The sequence below is a fragment of the Lissotriton helveticus genome, chromosome 6, assembly GCF_964261635.1.
Source record: "Lissotriton helveticus chromosome 6, aLisHel1.1, whole genome shotgun sequence".
In the NCBI taxonomy this organism is placed as follows: Eukaryota; Metazoa; Chordata; class Amphibia; order Caudata; family Salamandridae; genus Lissotriton; species Lissotriton helveticus.
The window spans coordinates 356,810,706-356,833,954 of NC_136067.1; the positions used below are offsets into that span (position 1 = coordinate 356,810,706).

General features: G+C 45.8%; 1 protein-coding gene across 1 annotated transcript in view; it reads right to left on the minus strand.

Moving 5' to 3' along the window:
• The window catches only part of GREB1 (growth regulating estrogen receptor binding 1), a 656,933-nt gene that overhangs the window by 153,446 nt on the left and 480,238 nt on the right, over positions 1 to 23,249 (minus strand). The window contains exons 17-20 of the mRNA XM_078647791.1: positions 19,120 to 19,256; positions 16,730 to 17,069; positions 15,562 to 15,677; positions 13,705 to 13,904 (exon numbers count right to left, since the gene is read on the minus strand). Of these exons, the coding sequence (XP_078503917.1) occupies positions 13,705 to 13,904; positions 15,562 to 15,677; positions 16,730 to 17,069; positions 19,120 to 19,256 (793 nt within the window). The remainder of the gene's footprint in view (positions 1 to 13,704; positions 13,905 to 15,561; positions 15,678 to 16,729; positions 17,070 to 19,119; positions 19,257 to 23,249) is intronic.

The following is a 23,249-nucleotide window of genomic DNA, read 5'->3' on the forward strand; positions in this document are numbered from 1 at the left end:
TCGGCCATACACCTGGGGTTACCGATAGATGACACTGCACATTTAATTTCAATATATGCGGACGACGTCCAATAGTTTCTTACCTGTCGGTGTAGTTTTGCAGCTTGATTATCTTTCTGGATTCACTATGCTGTGCATTATTCCGCGGTCTTGTGGTTGGGTCCGGATTCGTAGTCTTTTCTTTCTTTTTCTTTTTTTTTTCGTAGCCCAGGTGGGCATTGACATCCCACCTTTTGGTGTATTTCCGGAGACGTCGGCACGCTTCCTGCGGAAGCTCCCACACTTGGGCGCCATCTTCGGATTCTTTTTTCTCATGTTCGTTTTGTTACCGAAGTTATGGCAATGTTCAACTAAAGTATTTTCACCGCTTTAACCTTTAAGGTTTCTTTTTCCAAGTATTGTCTTTGTTTTAACCACCTTTTCTCTCCAGCATCATCTTTCTGGCAGAGGTGGGTGGGTTCGCTAGTGAATCCAGAAAGCTGCAAAACTACACCGACAGGTAAGAAACTATTCGTTTTGCACCGTGAATCTTTCTGGATTCACTATGCTGTGCATAGACTTTGTAGCGGTTTCTCATTTTTGTGGCGGTTGGGTAGAAGATGGGCGTTGGTTATTGAATATGTGTTGAAGCACCCTTTGTCCAACTTGTGCTTCCTTGTTCATCTGTATATCCACACAGTAGTGCTTCGTGAACGTGTGCAGTGAAGCCCATGTTGCCGCCAGGCATATGTCCTGAATTGGTGTGTTAGCTAGGAAGGCTATTGTAGCTCCTTTTTTCCTGGTCGAGTGGGCACGTATCCCCTCTGCTAGTTCCTGCCCTGCCCGCTTGTGGCAGAACTGTATCGTTTGGGCGATCCATCTCGCAATTGTTCATTTAGTTACTGGTTTCCCCATGAAACTGTTAGCGAAGGACACAAAGAACTGCTTTGTTTTCCTGTGTACCTTCGTTCTCTCAATGTAGTGCATGACTGCCCTTCTGGCGTCCAGGGTGTGCAGTGCCCTTTCAGCTCTTGTTGCTGGGTTTTGGAAGAAACTCGGTATTTGTATAGTCTGGTTCAAGTGGAACCTTGACACCACCTTTGGCATGAAGTGTGGGTCCGTTCTCATCACCACCCTATCGCTGTGTATCTGTATGTAGGGTTGCTGTAGCGTTAGTGCCTGCAGTTCGCTCACTCTGCGCAGTGAAGTGATTGCTACCAGGAAAGCTGTTTTCATGGTCAGCATTTCTAGAGAGGCCTTGTGAATTGGTTTGAAAGGTTCCTTCATGAGTTCCGTTAGGACTAGGTTAAGGTTCCATGTAGATGGTGGCACCCTCTTTGGCGGTGCGATCCTCTTTGGTCCATCCAGGAATCTCTTAACGACCTGTGATGTGAAGAAACTCTTGCACATTTCTCCTCTCATGTAAGCGACTATCGCTGCCAAGTGAACTCTCAGGGAGGATGAGCTCAGATTTTTGTTGAGCAGGTGCGTGAGGCACTTTAGCACTGTCGAGTCCTTTTTCATCTTATTGTGTAGCTTTTCCCTCCTGCACCACAGTGTAAATCTCTTCCATTTTGCTATGTAGCACTTCCGTGTGCTGGGTCTTCGTGCCTCCCGAAGTACCCTTAGGATGCTTTCTGGCAGTTTCAAGTGCGCAAACTCTATGTCCTCAGGAGCCACGCTACGAGGCTCAGGCTCTCTGGCTCCGGGTGCAGCACTTCTCCGTTTTGCATGGAGAGTAGGTCTTTTCTCCTCCCGAATCTGTGGGGTGCGCTCTGTGTCATCTCCATGATCTGGGAGTACCATGTCTGCCTGGCCCACTGCGGTGCGACCAGTATCAGGGTCATGTTGCTCGCTCTGCACTTGATGAGTACCTTGTGTATCAGCGGTATCGGGGGAAAAGCGTAAGCAAATGTCCTGGACCAGTCTATCCATAGGGCATTCCCCAGGGAGCCCTCCCCGGGCTACCTGGATGCGAAGTTTTGGCATTTTGCATTCTGGCGTGTCACAAATAGGTCTACAGACGATGTCCCCCACCTGCTGAAGAGCCTCCTTGTCTCTTGTGCATTGAGTTCCCACTCGTGGGATGCCGATGTCTGTCTGCTGAGCCAGTCTGCTTCTACATTGTCCTTCCCTGGCAGATGGATGGCTAGCAGGTCTATTTTGAGTGGTATGGCCCATCTCCATATCTCCTGCGCACGTTTTGAGGGCGGGGCTGATTGTGTCCCCCCCTGCTTGTTGATGTAAAACATCGCTGTTGTCTGTCTGGATCAACACTCTCTGGTTGTCCAGTTTTGTTTGGAAGGCCTTTAAGGCTAGGAAAACTGTCTTCAACTCCAGGTAATTGATGTGTCTGACCGCATCTGCTAGTGTCCACAGGCCTCTTACTTTGAGTTCCTCCATGTGAGCGCCCCATCCCTTCTGGGACGCGTCTGTGGTAATGGTCACTGTTGGCCTTGGTGGCGTCAGAGGCTTCCCCCTTGTTATGTTCCCCATGTTCCACCATGTCATCTCTTTCTGCACTGCGTGCGTTACAACCTCTAGATCCTCCCAACGACCTGTAGCTTGTGACCATTGATCCTGTAGTCATTCCTGTAAAGGTCTCATGTGGAGCCGTACGTTTGGCATTAGGTGTATGCATGATGCCATCATACCCATGATTTTGCTCGCTGTCCTCACTGTCCGAGCTGCGTCTCCCTCAAGAGCGCTATCGTTCTCTTCTCGCTGGGGAACACCTTGCTCTGTAAGGTGTCGATCTGTGCTCCAAGGAAGATTTTCATTTGTTCTGGTTCCAGGGAGGATTTTCCCCAATGGATGGAGAATCCTAGATTCATCAGTGTGTTGGTCACTCTCTGCGCGTGCTGCTTGCACGTTTTGTATGAGCTTGCTTTGATCAGCCAGTCGTCCAGGTAAGGGTACACGTGTATCCCTTCCCTTCGTAGGTGTGTAACGACTGTTGCGAGGCACTTTGTGACAACCATTGGTGGCGATTTGAGTCCGAACTCCAGGGTTGTGAACTGGTAGTGGTCTTCTCCTATGATGAATCTGAGGAGGTGCTTGTGGCCTCTGTTCATTGGGATGAGCAGGTAGGCATCTTTTAGGTCTATGGTGACTATGAAGTCCCGCATTGCAATTGAGGAAGTACCTCTTGTAGGGAGGTCATCTTGAACTTTTGCGTTCTTACGAACTTGTTTAAGAATCTTAGGTCCAGGATGGGTCTCATAGTTTCGTCCACCTTTGGTACCAGGAAGTATGTGGAGTATACGCCCTTGTTCCTTTCCCTGTAAGGTACTGGTTCTATGGCTTGTTTTTGCAGGAACTCCTTTGCTTCCTCCCGAAGGAGCTCTAGGTCTTTTCTTGATAGTAGCCTTCTTTTTGGTTTCCTGTCCGTTGGCTTTCCTTCCAACTCTATGCAGTACCCGTACTGTATGATGTTGAATACCCATTTGTCTGATGTTATACTCTTCCACTCCCTGAAGTAGTGTTTCAGTCTTCCTCCCACTGGTCTTACATGTACGGAGGTGTCTAGTTCGTTTAACTCCTGTCCGATGTGTTTGTGCTTCATGCTGGGAGTTTTTGCTTGGGTGGGCACATGGAGTTTTATTGAGTCACTTAAAGGCGGGTTGCTGTCCCCCTCTCTTATTCTGTCCACGTCCATTCCCTCTCCCGTGAAAGGACTGGCCTCTAGGTTGGTACTGCCAGGACTGCTTTTGCTGCCCCTGCTGTGTCTGGGTGTCTGCTTGGTGGGTTTGTTGGAATGCCTGGTGTGATGTTCCTGGCTGGATTCCTCCCCTCCCGTTAGGTCTTTGTGAGGGGTGCCCCTTTTAGTACCTCTGAACTGCAGTGCCCCCATGGATCTTGCAGTTTCATTATCCTTCTTCAGTTGACTGAGCTTCTTGTCAACTGGAGCCCCGAACAGCGTTTCTCCGTTGAACGGTGTGTTGAGGATGCTGTGCTGCACCGCTGGTTTGAAGCCCGAAATTCTGAGCCAGGCGTGTCTTCTTTCCGTGATGCCCATCATCATGAGCCTGCTGGAGGTGTCTGCTCCGTCCAGGGCAGTCTTGAGGCAAGAATTGGCTACATTCTTCCCCTCTTCTACAAGGTTCTCCGCTCTTTGCTTGAATTCCTGTGGCATGTTCTTTATTAACTGGCCCAGATCTTCCAGGATCTGGTATTGGTATCGGTTGAGCAGTGCATTGGAATTCGCCATGCGCCAGTGCATTGCGGCATTCCGTTCAATTCTTCTCCCCACCAGGTCCATCCTCTTGCCTTCTTTGTCTGGAGGTGGCCCAGAAGTGGTAGGCACATTGGCCCTCTTTCTTGCCGTGGCTGCGATGATGGAGTCTGCTGAGACCAATCCCTGAATGTAGGGTGGGTCTTTGGAGGAATGTTTATACTTTTTCTCCGTCCTGGGAGTGACGGCTTTGCATGTGGCTGGTTCTTTGAAAGCCTCTTTTCCCTGTGCCATGACACTGTCGAGCATGGGCAGGAACTGGCTCCTTGTTTGTGTAGGGAGCAGTGTCTCTAGAAGGAAGTCTGCTTTCTGCTTCTCTTCATCGAGTTTCACCTTGAAAACTGCAGCTGCATTCCTGATGACTGTGTTGTAGACTCCGATGTCATCCGGCGGCGAGGGCCTCGAGGGATACGTGTCGACGGCTTCCTCTGGACTCTCGGTGTCAACGTCCTGCCAATCTGTATCCTGAGCTTCCGAGGATGCAGACCCGAGGAGTGTCCTGCGGTCGTCGTCTCCTTCCTCGTCGTAGTAGGAGGCCTCCTCCTCCTCTTGGACGTCGAAGGTCTCGCCCATCGACTGTCCTTCGACGTCGTAGTCCTCCTCCTCTGTTACCTCGACCACCTGTAGCCTAGGATTCCTCGGGATTGTGTATTCCTTCATCCTGGCGTCGAAATCTTTTTTCCGCTGCAGGATGTTTTCCATCTCGGCCACGAGCCGTTTTTTCTTTTTCTCCATTTTGGCCGCGTGATCTGCGTCAAATGGGTCGGCCGATCTTTTCGGCGCCGAGCCGAATTTCGTCATCGAAGGTTTCGGTGCCGAGCTGGCTCTCGGGTCCTTCGTTGGCGCTGGATCGCCCTTCGGGTCCTTTTCCCTCGGCGTCGAACGCTCCTTTTCGGGGGCGATTTTCGACGTCTTCTGCTGTTCTCCAGCTCTCGCCGCCTGGGAGTCCTTCTCAGAGGATCCTCTGTGCCTTGGTTTAGCTGCGGACGCCGAAGTTTTCGGCGTCGGCGCTTTCGAGGTTTTGCCCTCAATTTTTCGCGACTCGGGGTCTCTCTGTGCCTTAGGGGCCGTAGAGTCTCCTACCTTCTTTGGAGTCTTCGTAATATCGGTCTCTACGACCGTGTAGCCGTCGTGTTCGGCGGCGGCGTTGTCCTCCTCGTCTGATGATAGCCCCAGGTCTCGAAGGGACGGTGGCTGTCCCTAGCCCTGCATGGTGGCGTTGGCTATCCTCTGTCTTTTTCTCACTCGAAGAGTCTTCGGTGTGAAGACGGAGCAGGCGTTGCAGTCGTCGCTCTCGTGGTCGACCGGTAGGCAAAGGTTGCAGACCGGGTGCTGGTCCTTCTGCGCGTACATGTGGTGGCAGTAACGGATGGATGGATGGATGGATGGGTTTTTATATAGCTCAATATCACCGCCAGGTCTCAAAGCGCTTTGCATTGGGAACCCGTCCTGGTTTTTCCCTGTGAGATAGCACCTACTGGGTATCCCCAAGGTGAAAGCCAGGCATCCCGCCGCGGGGGGCCGTAGTGGAGATTAAGCAAGCTATTGCCCAGAGTTGCAGAGTGTGAACCTGTGATTCGAGTAGGCACCGAAGCGAGAATTACCGAGTCCGTGGACATTTTTGGGCTCAAGACCCTGCCGAGTCGGGAATTGAACCCTGGTCCCGGGTCTGATCTCAGCGTCCGGGTCTGCCTCCTCTAACCAGTGAGCCACACTTCTCCACTAGCAGAATTTGAATGGAGTGTTGTCCATCTCATGCGTTCAGGGGGCCCCCTGAGCTTGCATTCTTCAATGGGCGTCGAAGTTCTTGAAGTTCTCGAAGTTCTTCTACTCCTTCGTCGTCCTCTTCGATGGAGTATTCTTTTGTAGTCTTCTCAATCTCTTTTCTTGCAAAAAGGTGCGTATTTTCTTCTTCTTTCTCCAAAAATGTCAGGAGCCCTTTTGGGAACGATTCAGACCCAACCGCGGAAAAAAGAATCTGAAGATGGCGCCCAAGGGTGGGAGCTTCAGCAGGAAGCGTGCCGACGTCACCGGAAATACACCAAAAGGTGGGACGTCAACACCCACCTGGGCTACGAAAAAAAAAAAAGAAAAGACTACAAATCCGGACCCAACCATAAGACCGCGGAATAATGCACGGCATAGTGAATCCAGAAAGATTCACGCTGCAAAACCTGATTTGCCTACACGACCTGACAGCCTGGGCGGAGCCCCTTCCCAGTATTTTCTCCACCTTTGAAAGCATCTCTGGATTGGCCATTAACGAGGGGAAATCTAACATCTTCTATTTCCGGGATGGACCACGCCCAGATGTGCTTCGTTTTGGTACCTGCAGGTTGCCTGTAGCACATAATACTTTTTAAATACTTGGGCATTCAAGTATATAGGGCACAGGCGGATCAACTGGATGGGAATCTATTGAAAGCCATTAATGCTACATGCTCGAGCATATCTTTCTGGACAACCCTACCATTATCAGTAATGGGGCGGATTGCCATCTCCAAGATGGTGATGCTTCCCCGCCTTTTATATTTCTTTGTAAATGTACCCCTGTTAGTTCCACAGTCCACCTTTCGCACCCTATACACACTCCTCCTGGAGCTCATATGGGGGAAGGGCCGGCGTAGGGTTAGTCCCAAGAAGCTACAATTAGAACCCCACAAGGGAGGACTGGGAGTCCCTAATTTCAAGGCATACTATTATGCATATCAGCTCCAGTGGCTGTACTACTGGACAGCAGGCAGGAACCTGCAGGAAATAGGCTACAAAACACGCAACTTAGAACGCGGAACCCTACACAATTTGCTGCTCCCAAAATTGAGAATTCCTCTGGATGGACCTCCATTGCTAAAAACTGCACTACAATATTGGAAGAAGGCCCTAATCTACACCTCAGGTGTGATCCCATATGCGAGGAATATCCCTTACTGGGTATACCAATCCCCGGGGGCAAGCTCACGAAGACCAGAATACATGACTGGGTGGAAGTTTGAGTGGAGGAGGTTGGGTCATTATTTGGTGATGGCACCCTTCTAGATCATGACCCTTTTGTGCAAGTTCCCGGCGCACCGGATCGCCTTTATCTGCTACACGCAACGATTGTCCACAATATTAGGGTGACATGTGTGCCCTAACTTAACAAACCATCACAACATGAACTAGTACATTTACTATATTACATGGGGAAGGGTGGTCATCTAGTTAAGTGGCTATACACAGGCATGTGAGCAAGCTTCTATTGCACTTATGGATCTCCGCACGAAATGGGCAGGGGCTATTGACACGGAACTAACTGATGAAGCCTGGGCGAGAATCATAGAACATCCCAAACGGGTTTCCCGTGATGCTAAACTCAAATTTATACAAACTTTGGACCTACACAGATCCTACTTAACCCCAAATGATACAGCGCATGTTCCCAGAAGCCCAACACTGCTGCCCACGATGCAAGGCGGAGGAGGCAGGCTTCATCCATATGCTGTTGGCTTGCCCTCACCTCCGTGATTATTGAGGTAAGATCCGGAATACACTTGGGGAGGTAAATCATCTCACAATTAAAGACAATATTTTAGAGTGTCTGTTGGGCCTCCGCAAGCGTACCAGTGCGCTGAAGGTCCAATTGCGCTTCTTAGTCCTTGCCCTTATACTGGCCATACGAGCAATCACTATGAGGTGGAAATCCCTTAGGTGCCCTCCATTACCTACGTGACAGGAGGACGTGATCCGGTGGGGCAGTGCAGAGAGTGCGGCACTTAGACGATAGGAAGCGAGTGTTCTAAGCAAACACCCCATTTTTATGGAATGGGACCTCAAGTTAGAAGTTTTTAAACCGATAGATCTTCTACCTACACACATCCGTCCTACCACATAACCTACCCAGTTATAAGTAGAAGCACACAAGCCGCAGACCCCGAACAGGCTCTATAGGCAATCCAACTGCACAACAGCAGCAACTGCTAGTAAATGATAACTTTTCTTAGCCGACACTCATACAAGAAGCGGCAGACCAGGAAGGAGGGTGGGGAAGGGAGGGATGGGGTTTACGTTAACAGAATAGTTTAAATTATAGTATGCAATCACCTTCAGTGATCTTGTTACATTTTCCATGATTGCGTTATTTGTCACTTAAGTGTACTGACTGTATTATGATATTGCTATATGCGACTTGACTTTAGTCTGTAAACAAAAGATAATTGTACACGATATTTGCATATGAATGAAAAACGCAAAACACCAAATGTATTGAATGAGACACACTGCAAACTACTTATGGTATTCAATAAAGTTTGTTAAAAAAAGATATATATATATTTTGAATGTGCCTTCAGCAAAAGGCCAAAATCCACTATGACGTGTTACCAAAGTTGGAGTCTGTAAAGGACAGGGATGGTGACGGTTATGGCTGACCAAGAAAGGAAAGAATAACCTGGGACAAGAAATCACAGCATGATGTAGCCAATAAGCCACAGATTTTCACCATATTTGTTCAGGAAACCTCGCTGCTCAACAAATTTTCCCCAGTGTCCAAAGATGTCAGTTATCTACTTTCTACGTTTTTGGCTAGGGGTGCCAAGCAGTACCTGTAGATGCTTTTCTGATAGGGATACAAAAAAAACCTGATAATATAAAATCCGGTTCCACAAAGATTGTCCATTAGTAACCTTACTATGTCTCAGGTACATAGCTTCCTGTAGATAATAAGCATCTACTAATAGAAAGATTAAAAGAATCAAAGACTTACAATGTTAAATGTAAGAATACAAACAAAATACAGAAAAAGCTATTTCTACCTACAAATATATTTCTAGTCTTAGCAGCCAAACCTTGCTTGGTTTTGAGCATTAGTGCTAAGCAGAGATATGTATAGAAAACAACAAAGTAACAATGCACATGTATTATAAAGAGTGCACAAAATGAGCAGACACGCCTGTAAGTAACACATAGGAACATTTCACAACAATATAGTACAGAAAGCATCAGCAACAATCTAAGTGAACAAAAATATGAGAGAACCATAATAAAATAAATTACCAAATCATAACTCCATAAGGAGAACATCACCCAACTTGGCATACTGGCAAGAAAGGAACTACAGGACATCAACATATAAGCACTATTACGTCATTCTTGTTGTCATCGAACCAGGGGGGCAATGGGCAATATCTTTTTGTGGGTACTGAATATTACTATTAGTGTTCTAGGCTAAAGCCATAATCCCAACACATTCGAACGGGAAAATAAGCACTTAACTTTCCATGGTAGGGAGGTTGTCAGGCAAGGATTACCCTTGGATTACTCTTGAAAGTGATGGTGTTTAGAAACTCAGAAAGAATTAAACACAGTCAATTAAGCTTGATAACACAAATTTCGCGCCAATTATATATCTTTTAAAGAATAGCACTTTAATTTAGAGGTAGGTAACAAGCAGTTCAAAGCTCCCTTGCAATAGCATTACATTGACACTGGACTAGTGCCCAATCTTATCCTATGGGCATGGTCTCAATTAAATTACAGAAGTCTTCAGGTCTCCTCTATTTACAATATTATTGCCAGAGGTTATAGATAGGGATGCTATATATTTCAAATTCTACTTTGACGATACAGCTCTATTACCAAATGAAAAACAGTTTATAGGAACTATAAAGTAATAGCAGAAAAAAAATATGTCTTCAAAAACCCACCACTTAGAAAAACAAGATCCACACTTGAAACAAGTCTTACATGCTTCTGGTTGGGTGATGTTCTGTGACCTGCTGACTGGTCACCGGTTTCCACTTAGGAACAATGTCCTATCAGCTGTAAGCCAGGTCAGCTGTAATCTAGGGGTAAAGGTCTGGACTGGTCCTTATACCTGTCACTACAGATCAAAAAAAATAGTACATTTATCCTAAAGGTTGCTTAAGTTTAGGCTCCAATATCTCAGAATGTTTTTCAGGAGCATCCGAAGAACCAGGGGTACCTACAGCAGTCAATGGTGTCATCTTTAACAAATGGAAACGTGTATTGTATATTTTGAGTAAGACCCCACACAGACTGACTGTCTCCTAGTCTCTGTAGGGCTTAAGAAAGGCCAGAACAGGCAGGCACATGCATGGAATGATGCAGGTTCACCCCTCTCCGTAAAGGTGAGGGAGGAGCTCCTTAATCTCGCTTGGGTCCCTGAATCCTGTTGATGCAACCTCATGGACCCTATACAAACCCAGTCCATTAGGCTGTCCTCTCCTATCTTCTTGTCACTGAACAGGTCTTTCTGGATATCATAAAGAATCTCCTGGCAAGTGCATAGGTCTTCTTTCTTTCTTCGTGTCATACTTTAAAGAGAACTCTACAGGCTTCCCAGTTTTGCAGCTGGACGGCAGGCAAATACAGAAAGGTTTCTCTCCTGATTTGCAGTCTTCCGTTCCTGCATTCATGTACATCCATACCTGGTGTCCTGATTACAAAATACAAACAAAGTTCAGGTGGAGTCGTCCAATAACCATGCCCCTCTGGAAGGAATGGAAGTGTGACAGATCCAACCAGATGCTCTGCAGCTTTTAAATGCTTGTGGTCTCCTTCAATCCTGAAGGAGCATCTGGTTGCTGCTGCTGCTGGTCAGATTTTGCAGCCTTTTCTGCCAAGAGTCTACACTTAGACCAGTTCAAATGCACTAGTTATGACATGTATATGACACCTTCAGGATGTTCAAATCTGTTCCTATTACAAATAGATATGTTTTAAACACAAGAAATGGAGAATAAATTAATTCATCCAGGCAAAGGAAATCTACATCATGATCCAGCAGGCAGGCTGAGATGTCTCGGACACCACATGCTTAACATAAATAAACCACAAGTTTGTGTGGCACAAACTCAGCAACCAAAGTACACTACCATTCACCACTCCACTAGTTTGCACAGTATGCTATGTACTCACAAAATCCGTCATCTATATATGTTTCACTGAAGACAAAATGGAACTGAAATTACTATTACAGTGAGAGCTGGTATGCAGTCTCCCCATATGTGTACTGGTAACAATTATTCAGGAGTTTTCACCTGCACACTTTGATTAGAATCATGCTACCCTCACCACCAGTTACCACCTGGGTTATTATGGCTACAGCTTTGCTCATATACAAGAGAGATACACTTTGAGTGTCCCTTGACATCCCAACATGGCTTTAATGTTGACAAATATAGGAACACAGAAGCATGCCTGTGATCTTGACAATCATGAGGATGTCTAGATAGAAATGCAAGGGTAGAGCAACACAGCTTTCCAAAACCAAGTAGGGGAACAAGTGTTCCCTGCAACCTGGCCCTCAACTAGTGGGGTGTACCTGTTAGACAGCTTTTCTGATCAGCGAATTGCTTCATAAGATTATATAATTGATCTACGTGATGTGACATGGGGTGACATTCACATATGTGAGTTATTTTACAATGCCAATACGTAATCAGTCTACTTGATGGTAATATGAATAACACATACTAAACAAGCATGGGCAAAGCTAATCTGTCTCGCCTACAAAAAAGCTATTGGCTTTGGCAAAGTGTTTTTAACATGTTCTACACCAGTGTGGCTTCCGTTCAGCATGGTTGAAAGTTAGTTGCGTGAAGTGTCCTACAGTGGAGTGGGGAAAGTCGAGTGTTGTAGACTGGATTTGTTGGAGTAGTGTGTCCTAGAGAGGAGTAGTGGGGAGTAGAGTGTCGTAGAATTGAGTGGAGGGGAAGAGGGTTCTCTAGTTCAGTAGCAGAGAGTGTTGTAGAGTGCAGTGTCATAGAGTGCAGGATTGTAGACTGGGTAGAGTGGAGTGGCATAGATTGGAGTAGAGTGATGTGAAATAGTGTGGAGTAGGGTGTAATGGATTGAGGTAGTGGGGTGAATTGGACTGGAGTAGATTGGAGGATTGGATTGGGGCAGAGTGGATTGAGTAGAGTGGGGTGGATTACAGTAGAGTGGTCTGGAGGGGGATGAATTAGGAGTAGAGGGGTGGATTGGACTGAACTGGAGTAGGGTGGATTGGGGTAGAGTGGGGTGGATTGGAGTAGACTAGGATGGATTGGATTTCAGTGGAGTTGGGTGGATTGAAGTGGGGTGGGGTGAATTACATTGGAGTGGGGTGGATTGAAATGAGATGGGATGGGTGGATTGGATTAGGGTGGGGTGGACTGGAGTGGGGTGAATTGGAGTTGGGTGGTTTGGATTGGAGTGGGGTGGACTGGAATGGGGTGGGCTGGAGTGATGTGAGGTGGCATGGAGTAGGGTGAATTGGATTGTTGTGGACTGGTTTGGCGTGGGGTGGTTTGGATTGAGTGGGGTGGACTGGATTGGGGTGGGGTGAACTGGACTGGGGTGGAGTAGATTGGATTGAGGTAGCTTGTATTGGGTTGGGGTGAACTGGACTGGGTGGGGTGGATTGGGGTGAACTGGAGAGGGGTGGAATGGGATGGGGGTAGATTGGATTTGGGGGATCGGATTGGTGTGGGTTGGACTGGAGTGGGGTGGTGTGGGGTGGATTGGAGTGGGGTGGATTAGGGTGAGGTGGATTGGATTGGAGTGAGGTGGATTGGAGTGGGGTGAATTGGAGTGCAGCAGATTGGAGTTGGGCAGACTGCATTGGATTGGAGTGGGGCAGATTGCTTTGGATTGGATTGGAGGGGGGCAGATTGTTTTGGAATGGAGGGGGCACTTTGTTTTGGATTGGAGTGGGGTAGATTGGGGTGGGTTGGGAGGATTTGAGTGTGGTGGATTGGATTTGGATGAGTGGTTTGGATTGGCGATGGTTGGATGGGTGTGGACTGGATTGAGTGGGGCAGCTTAGTGTGGGGTGGGGTGGACTGGCTCGAATTGGAGTTGGGTTGGATTAGGGTGTAATGCACAATTATGTGTTAAAGCATAATTTCAGAAATTACACTGTCACTTTGCAATAACAGAATTCTCACTTTTGAGAACAGTGCCTTCGAGCAAAAAAGAGAAAAGAAAACATGAGTGAGAAAAAAAGACCTCGCAAAATAAAAGGTAGTTAACTATAGAAAATGAATCTTTGCAATTTTGTTTTTGCTGCTGGGCACGTTTTTGCCAGTCACACGCCTTCTGTTTGCAGGGGACTATAAGTGAAGAAGAATAAAATAATACCTCAATCACGTTTGGAGCAGTGGATGGGCACTGATTATGTCAAAATAATCAGTGCTTGGTCCCTGCTCCACAAAGAGGAACGGAAATGATGTTAGGCCTGCCTTGACAAATTATGAGGCTGTAAAGAAGGGTGCCATGCAAGCCAAAAAATGGGAAGAAACAGGCAGGCTCCAAGCACTTTTTGTTAACAACAGTGTCACGCAAGCAAGACACATGCGCTAGCACATGCTCTCACAGGCTCTACCCTATAGAAAATATGAATGAAAAGGATTCGGTTTTATTTTTTCTATCTAGGTCACTGCATTATTGTGTGTATCTGTGTATTGATATAGCGGATCCCATGCACTAAAATTCAGTAGCAAAATACATACCTTCTGTTCCTAAGTCTTCGTCCTCATTGTCTGTGCTACTTAGCTTCTCTGGATCACTCTCCAGGACATCGCTTGCGGTACCTCCTTCACTCGACAGACGGGGACTAACAAAATAGGACGCCAAGCCAAGCTCTTGTTCCAAGGTTGTTCGCACAAAAGACGAAGAGTTCACTAAACGTAGATCACAGTACCTTAAAGACCTGCAGGTATGGAAACAGTATGAAAAAAAGTGTGGTACCAGATATTGTAGTTAGAATATCGTCTGTCACAAATATCATGTTGTAAATATCTCCTCGTTGTCATTAATAGAAAATCTGCACTAATGGAATTATGTTTTCACATGTTTCATGCATGATTTCTAGGACGCAATATTTATGGCAGACAGTATTCCTATAATGGTATTCCCAAATAAAGCTAAAAGTATCAATCTTCCAAGTCAAGAGTAACATTTTATCATTGGTACAATTGGGAAAGTTGATCTGGCATGATTCAAATGATTCTGCTTTAAGATGCATTAATATGTTATGGATAGAAAATGAAAAATGTAAAAAGGAAAAATAAATTATACAAATGCATAATGGTCAATCAAAGTAAATATACAAATGAAGAGAAACAGGACAAAAACAAATGGCCTTAATTTCTGATTGGTGAGTTTTATTTAATAAAGTGAAATAACTGGAGCGCCGGATGCAAGAGACCAGGATTAGATACACCAGACAAGTTTAAAGAAGAAGTTGGGGAGTAGCTATGTAGTGTAATAGGAATTATCAAGGAATCTTGCAACCCAGTAGCAGGGCCATAACTTACAAAGCATCTCTTCAAGGTCAATTTTCTATATTTAAGTGATCAAGGCGAACAGTTTAACAGAGAGCCATTTAATGATAACCAATGTGAATACACTTTATCAGTGCAAAAAAGATCATCAAGAACAAAAAGAGAGTTGTAAAGCAGTTAAAGCGCTGCCAGTCTGTTGTCTCATCTCGGGAAGGCTGGGTTGTAAATTCCCTAATAAACTGTCCCATTCTCTAAAAACGGGAAACTTTGGAAGGTTACAGAAAATTTGCAGTAAAGTAACACAAATAGCACTTTGCCCTTCTTTGTGCTATTTTGTGTAAAGAGGATGTCCCAGGGGTGATACATGGGCGTCCTTGCAACCACCAATTGTTTATGATGTATTACCTTCTTTCCCGAACATTTGTAGACAGTAATTTGTGCCAGGTTTACATTTCTCCTAACATTTCTAAGTTTGTACTCTACAGCACACATACATAGTGGGGAACATTTGAAAGTAGCTTTAGCATATAATTATAGACTGGAAGTATACCATTCCAGTACAAAACCTATGCTAGATTCAAGAACACAGCTTTGCATTATGGTGCAAAGCTGTGTGCAGGTCGCTGGGCAGGCACATTGCACCCCAGCACCTGGGAAAAGATCTGCCATGCCACAGTAAGTATGGTGCTGTCCTGCTCTCTCCCTTTTAACCACAGCGCCTAAAGCAGTACATTTGCCCCTCGATGTCTGTATCAGATTGGATTTTTTGGGAAGTAAACAGACCATGTGGAGCCACTAAGGGTGGGTTAAAGGCATTATTATGAGTACCTTTGATGTCAAAGTTATCTTTATTCCAGAATATTGTTTCAAAACTTTTAATAAGCACAAATAAAGTAACACTCTGAAATGAGGGGTAGATCTCAGAGGAGAAGGAGAGGATACAGAGATGGAGGCTTTTCATGTGTGAATGAGACTTTTCCTGAAAACTCCTTAGGATGCTAAGCCCAAATATTTTTTTCACAAAGTATACAGGTAGAAACATGAAGTTTCAAGAAGATATAAGCTGAATTAATGTCATCTTACCGTGGCAAAGACTCTCCCTGAGGATCCATACCACTGAATATCAGGATGCAAGGCAGACCTTCCAGTTCTACATAGGTATGAGGCCGCCAGTCTGTGTCATCAGTCCTCTGCCAGGTCTGTCATAAAACACAGGAAAATCCCATTTACAGCTTTAATTTTATCACTAAAAGGATGGTTTCCCTGGTTCAATATTACCACATTTCTTCACATTTTTCCCAGAAGTGACTCTGTTTCAGCTCTGTGCAGTGCACTCACAAATATTCCTAAACTGTTAGCTAAACTATTGTTGATTTCAAACACCTCTTTCATAAGCCTAATGAACAGTAGATTTTTAAAAATATGTCTTTAATGAATTACACTTCTTCTAGCTACTCTTAAAGACATTTAACCCACAAAGTGTAGACCTGCTCCAAGTAACTCTGGCTCAGTAGATACTAATATCAAAGGCTAAGTTACCCACCTTTATGTGAGGGACACTAACTGAGATATAAGGAAGTACTGGGGAATTGGGAATTCTAGTCAGATTCCCTTGGTTATTTCTCGACCCTTCTCCACATGAGTAAATCCTGAAATGCAGATGCTTTAGCAGGTGGAGTCTCCCTCTGAATTACAACAGATCTGTGGATTTATCACAGATATAATCTTACCAATGGAGCGTGTGTTATCAGCCAAGTTGGAATTAACTCGTAATGAAGGCCAAAGAGTATGGCTCTGCCAGCAAGACCATGCAAGATACTACCGGCTAGTTAAAAGGCACTAGTCCATCTGGTAATCAGTGAAGAATGAGTCATGCAAACCTTAGTTTCACATCAGGAAAGTGTCTTAAATATAACGTCTGTATTTTTTTAACAAAATACACTGATGTGCTACTAATGCATTTCATGGATGTTTATGTTTATTTTATTTACACAACACCCATGCCATAACAAATTTGCTTCTAGTTGTGGAGGTATTGAAATGGCATATATAGCAACAATTACAATGAGAGAGTCCATCTTCAGTAGGCTATGTGGACAGGTCTGCTAATGGGTACATATGTCAGGACACTATCTCGGTGGTGCATGTGACGAATAAGCATACACATCTACCAGGTTATGCTTTAGGTGATAAAGTCCATTTTGTTGAATATGCAAATTAATTCATTACAAAATGTTAAAAAGGCACACACCTTTAGTTTCTCAATAAAGTATTTTCCTATGGATAATCCAGAGTCTGGAATTCCTAAGATAATTTCAAATTGATTTTCAAGGGCTAGCTTTTCTCTCACATGCCGGAGCCGCTCATAGGCCAAGGTAGCCAGAGGGACACATGGAACTCTGAGCAAAACCATGAGGCCGTGTCCACTTGTACACTGTTTCGGGGAGTTTAAGAGGTTCTGAATGATTTCCAGCGTTTCCACCGAGGTGTAATTCTTCATCTGGGAGAGCCCGCACACCACCATCAAGGCTGCTGAATAGTGCTGTATTAGCACGAAAGTCCTTATCACTGCACTGTGTAATTTTGGAAACCTGCAATAAGATGAGAATGGAACAGTGGGGATATTGTTATAAGTGACCAGAATAAAGTGTAACATTTGCAGATATGTCCTCAAACATCCAGAAAAATAAGGTTCTGTTGAGATTAGTATGCAAACCTTCTAATTTAGCACCAATTTCATTATCAGTACTTTTTTGTGATGGTAATCATTAATTAACTAATATGCCCCTCTGCATGGTAGGAAGGATTCAAATCCATGTATAGGCTCAAAATATTTTGCACATATAAGTACATTGTTGATGAATAATGTAACATCATTGAAAAACAGTAGGCAGGGTAGCACGACCAATAAATAGTAAGGAGTATATTTAAGTACGCTTCACACAATGCAGCAAGCCCCCTTGCTGCGCTGCATCTTGCTGCGCTGCATGAAAGAGAAAGGGCAGGAATGCGCCATATTTAATATAATATGAAGCATTCCTGTCCTTTCCCTATGCTGGAACCCTTTTGGCTGCCTAGCGCATATGCAGGCACCCTTTCACCATGCTACAAGGGTGCCTCGGTTGTGAGCAGGATTGTTTTTGTGCAGAAAGGGGCACATTCCTGCACAAAAAACAATCCTCTGAGGCATTTTCCTCTTTCTACATATTTCTCCTTGTTACGCCTCACCTGGGGAGGTGCAGCATTTTGATGCATTCCAATGTCTACCACAAATGGAAAATCTAGGAATGTGCAAAAATCCATGGATGGATGCGTGGGAACACCCATGCTCCACCCTTGGAATGCCTCCGTGGGACAGAGTAATGCAACACAGAGATTTTCACTGAGTTGCATTGCTCTGGATTTATCAAGTGATGCAGGGCCTTGCAAGGAGGCCTTGGGTGGCTTGATAAATCCGACTTAGGTTTTACGTCATCCATGTGCCCCCTTGCATGGTGCAAGGGCGATGCAAAACCCAGTTTAGAACATCGGAAATGATTTGATTATTGTGCAAATATATTGAACATTTTGTTAGTCCTATCTAAAACCCCAAATGCCCCAGGCTGTTCTAACCTTTACTATACTAATTGGAAGCAAAATTGAGGGCCTACAACGCATAAGTGTTCAATGTCGCAATGACCACATTTTAAGATGACATCCAAAAATAACTATTACGGTTTGCAAAGGTAGTTGCTTATGTGATTGAACTATGAGTCCTACAAATTTGCAGAATATGTGGAGTTTACCTCAGGACCAAATTAAGGAGACTGAGGTGATTTTCATGTGTTGTTAGGCAATGCAAAAAAAAATGTAGACTCCTGCAGTGAAGTCCAGTGATTTACCTTTAAATGTAAACCTCTGGTGGTTGTGGGCTCCTGTTCAGCAGTCAGCCTTTTTATTTATATATGTTTGAGGCTTGTCAATACCCACAGGACAATGCCCTTTTTCTATTAGCTTCATGCTCTGCTGGGGAAGGCAAGCACAAGAATGCCAGAGACCATTTTCTTAGAAATATGTAAGGGCTGTCAGTGACGGCTCTAATAAGGCAACATGGTTTACTAGTCTTTAATAATCATTTTTAAATGGTTTACTCATACTGATTTCCATTCCGGCTGTATTTGGCCTTGGGCATGCTCTACTGTTAGGGCAGCAGTCAGTTTAATATGTTGATACTAAAAAGACTACAGTATGCTGTTGGTGGGAGTCTGTTAACTATGTCATTGGCGAGCTCCTGACTCACTAACTTTGCCTTTCAATAATACACACAGTGAAATAATTACTACACACTGTGAATACTGTTTCACTTCCTGGAAATGCGTTTTACGTCTTTGTTTATTGAAACTTCGTTGGACAAGAAAACTCCTAGAAGAGGCTAGTAGCACTTCAGGTCATCAATTTGTGGCCATTCTCACCAAGTTGACCTCTACGGATTTAGGACACAGAGCACTCAAACAAACTCAAAAGTTTTGATTTTGAGGAAGCATTTTCTTCAGACACAAGAGGTTTCAAAGAGAAGTTTTTGAAACAGATGAAAAATTAGATTCTAAAATATATTATAAAAACTGGAGACATTTAAAAGTAAATATTTGAAAAAAAGAGTACCTTTTTCCTAATGTTGTGATCATAGCCTCATAAGAACTATCGTAGCGTAGAATCGGAAGGCTGTGCCCTGACAGTGTTGATTCAACAAACTCTGACAATCCAAAATACTTCTTTGTTTCCTGATACAAGTCCACTCCCTAGAACATATAGCATATTTTAAATAAAATAATGATGTTTCATGCAAGAAGGTTGCACTTCTATGACTAGTAAATGCAGTCATATTCACTACCTCCTGCTGTAGAAATCATGTAAACAAATTTGATGGAGCAATGTTTCAGGATGTATTAGGCGGATTATGGAACTTATTTGTGCTACCCGAAACTTTATTGATGACAAAATTAACCATCACACACATACACACAGACATATACAATTTGTGAAGGATCAGTCATGAGTGAACAAAGAATTTGGTTAGATTTCTAAATAATGTATTCCCCATTCAACCAAGAATGAACTTGACTGACTAGTAAGCCAATGTTATCTTTCATTGTCTCTGAGGTATCACCACTTGGAACTGTACATTACAAACACCACAAGTTTCGCTCTTGTCTTGTTAAAATATATATTCAACCCATAGTTCTGCTTAAAAACGCATAATGACCAAATCAGTTCTGATGCTTGCCTGTAATTCAACCTACGGTTATATGCTTATTTTGTGAAGGAACAAACCACATTCTGGGGCCTTCATCCCTCTATGTTAAAGACCATCTAGAAACCACACAATCCCCTTCTGCCTTTAGAAGTGTCTACTATCAGTTCTAACAAACATTTGCAATGCAATAGGTCTCGTATTTACGAGAGGTTGAGCTATGCGCATTGTAAATGACAATGCATTTTTATTTGTGTGTTCTTTTTAAAACAGATAAATAAAAAGCATTGTCATATACAATGCCAATAGCATAAACTCTTGCAAATGCAAAACTTATTGCATTGCAAATGTGTTCGCCGCCCGTGCTATAACATTTTTTAACAAGCATTTACAATGCAATGGTTTTGCCTTTGTTAAAGTTAGAGCTATTGGCATTGCTCTTGACACTCTGAAGCTCCACTCTGAAGCTCCACTCTGAAGCTCCACTCTGAAGCTCCACTCTGAAGCTCCACTCTGAAGCTCCACTCTGAAGCTCCACTCTGAAGCTCCACTCTGCACTCTGAAGCTCCACTCTGAAGCTCCACTCTGCACTCTGAAGCTGCACTCTGAAGCTCCACTCTGCACTCTGAAGCTCCACTCTGAAGCTCCACTCTGAAGCTCCACTCTGAAGCTCCACTCTGAAGCTCCACTCTGAAGCTCCACTCTGAAGCTCCACTCTGAAGCTCCACTCTGCACTCTGAAGCTCCACTCTGAAGCTCCACTCTGCACTCTGAAGCTCCACTCTGCACTCTGAAGCTCCACTCTGCAGCTCCACTCTGCACTCTGAAGCTCCACTCTGCACTCTGAAGCTCCACTCTGCACTCTGAAGCTCCACTCTGAAGCTCCACTCTGCACTCTGAAGCTCCACTCTGAAGCTCCACTCTGCACTCTGAAGCTCCACTCTGAAGCTCCACTCTGCACTCTGAAGCTCCACTCTGAAGCTCCACTCTGCACTCTGAAGCTCCACTCTGAAGCTCCACTCTGCACTCTGAAGCTCCACTCTGAAGCTCCACTCTGCACTCTGAAGCTCCACTCTGAAGCTCCACTCTGAAGCTCCACTCTGAAGCGCCACTCTGAAGCGCCACTCTGAAGCGCCACTCTGAAGCGCCACTCTGCAGCTCCACTCTGCATCTGCAGCTCCACTCTGAATCTGCAGCTCCACTCTGAATCTGCAGCTCCACTCTGCACTCTGAAGCTCCACTCTGAAGCTCCACTCTGAAGCTCCACTCTGAAGCTCCACTCTGAAGCTCCACTCTGAAGCTCCACTCTGCACTCTGAAGCTCCACTCTGCACTCTGAAGCTCCACTCTGCACTCTGAAGCTCCACTCTGCCCTCTGAAGCTCCACTCTGCACTCTGAAGCTCCACTCTGAAGCTCCACTCTGCACTCTGAAGCTCCACTCTGAAGCTCCACTCTGCACTCTGAAGCTCCACTCTGAAGCTCCACTCTGCACTCTGAAGCTCCACTCTGAAGCTCCACTCTGCACTCTGAAGCTGCACTCTGAAGCTCCACTCTGCACTCTGAAGCTCCACTCTGCACTCTGAAGCTCCACTCTGCACTCTGAAGCTCCACTCTGAAGCTCCACTCTGCACTCTGAAGCTCCACTCTGAAGCTCCACTCTGCACTCTGAAGCTCCACTCTGAAGCTCCACTCTGCACTCTGAAGCTCCACTCTGAAGCTCCACTCTGCACTCTGAAGCTCCACTCTGAAGCTCCACTCTGCACTCTGAAGCTCCACTCTGAAGCTCCACTCTGCACTCTGAAGCTCCACTCTGAAGCTCCACTCTCCACTCTGAAGCTCCACTCTGAAGCGCCACTCTGAAGCGCCACTCTGAAGCGCCACTCTGAAGCGCCACTCTGCAGCTCCACTCTGCATCTGCAGCTCCACTCTGAATCTGCAGCTCCACTCTGAATCTGCAGCTCCACTCTGCACTCTGAAGCTCCACTCTGAAGCTCCACTCTGAAGCTCCACTCTGAAGCTCCACTCTGAAGCTCCACTCTGAAGCTCCACTCTGCACTCTGAAGCTCCACTCTGCACTCTGAAGCTCCACTCTGCACTCTGAAGCTCCACTCTGCCCTCTGAAGCTCCACTCTGCACTCTGAAGCTCCACTCTGAAGCTCCACTCTGCACTCTGAAGCTCCACTCTGAAGCTCCACTCTGCACTCTGAAGCTCCACTCTGAAGCTCCACTCTGCACTCTGAAGCTCCACTCTGAAGCTCCACTCTGCACTCTGAAGCTGCACTCTGAAGCTCCACTCTGCACTCTGAAGCTCCACTCTGCACTCTGAAGCTCCACTCTGCACTCTGAAGCTCCACTCTGAAGCTCCACTCTGCACTCTGAAGCTCCACTCTGAAGCTCCACTCTGCACTCTGAAGCTCCACTCTGAAGCTCCACTCTGCACTCTGAAGCTCCACTCTGAAGCTCCACTCTGCACTCTGAAGCTCCACTCTGAAGCTCCACTCTGCACTCTGAAGCTCCACTCTGAAGCTCCACTCTGCACTCTGAAGCTCCACTCTGAAGCTCCACTCTCCACTCTGAAGCTCCACTCTGAAGCTCCACTCTGAAGCTCCACTCTGAAGCGCCACTCTGAAGCTCCACTCTGAAGCGCCACTCTGCAGCTCCACTCTGCAGCTCCACTCTGAATCTGCAGCTCCACTCTGAATCTGCAGCTCCACTCTGAATCTGCAGCTCCACTCTGAATCTGCAGCTCCACTCTGAAGCTCCACTCTGAAGCTCCACTCTGAAGCTCCACTCTGAAGCTCCACTCTGAAGCTCCACTCTGAAGCTCCACTCTGCACTCTGAAGCTCCACTCTGCACTCTGAAGCTCCACTCTGCACTCTGAAGCTCCACTCTGCACTCTGAAGCTCCACTCTGCACTCTGAAGCTCCACTCTGAAGCTCCACTCTGCACTCTGAAGCTCCACTCTGAAGCTCCACTCTGCACTCTGAAGCTCCACTCTGAAGCTCCACTCTGCACTCTGAAGCTCCACTCTGAAGCTCCACTCTGCACTCTGAAGCTCCACTCTGAAGCTCCACTCTGCACTCTGAAGCTCCACTCTGAAGCTCCACTCTGAAGCTCCACTCTGAAGCTCCACTCTGAAGCTCCACTCTGAAGCTCCACTCTGCACTCTGCAGCTCCACTCTGCACTCTGAAGCTCCACTCTGCACTCTGAAGCTCCACTCTGCACTCTGAAGCTCCACTCTGCACTCTGAAGCTCCACTCTGAAGCTCCACTCTGCACTCTGAAGCTCCACTCTGAAGCTCCACTCTGCACTCTGAAGCTCCACTCTGAAGCTCCACTCTGCACTCTGAAGCTCCACTCTGAAGCTCCACTCTGCACTCTGAAGCTCCACTCTGAAGCTCCACTCTGCACTCTGAAGCTGCACTCTGAAGCTCCACTCTGCACTCTGAAGCTGCACTCTGAAGCTCCACTCTGCACTCTGAAGCTCCACTCTGCACTCTGAAGCTCCACTCTGCACTCTGAAGCTCCACTCTGCACTCTG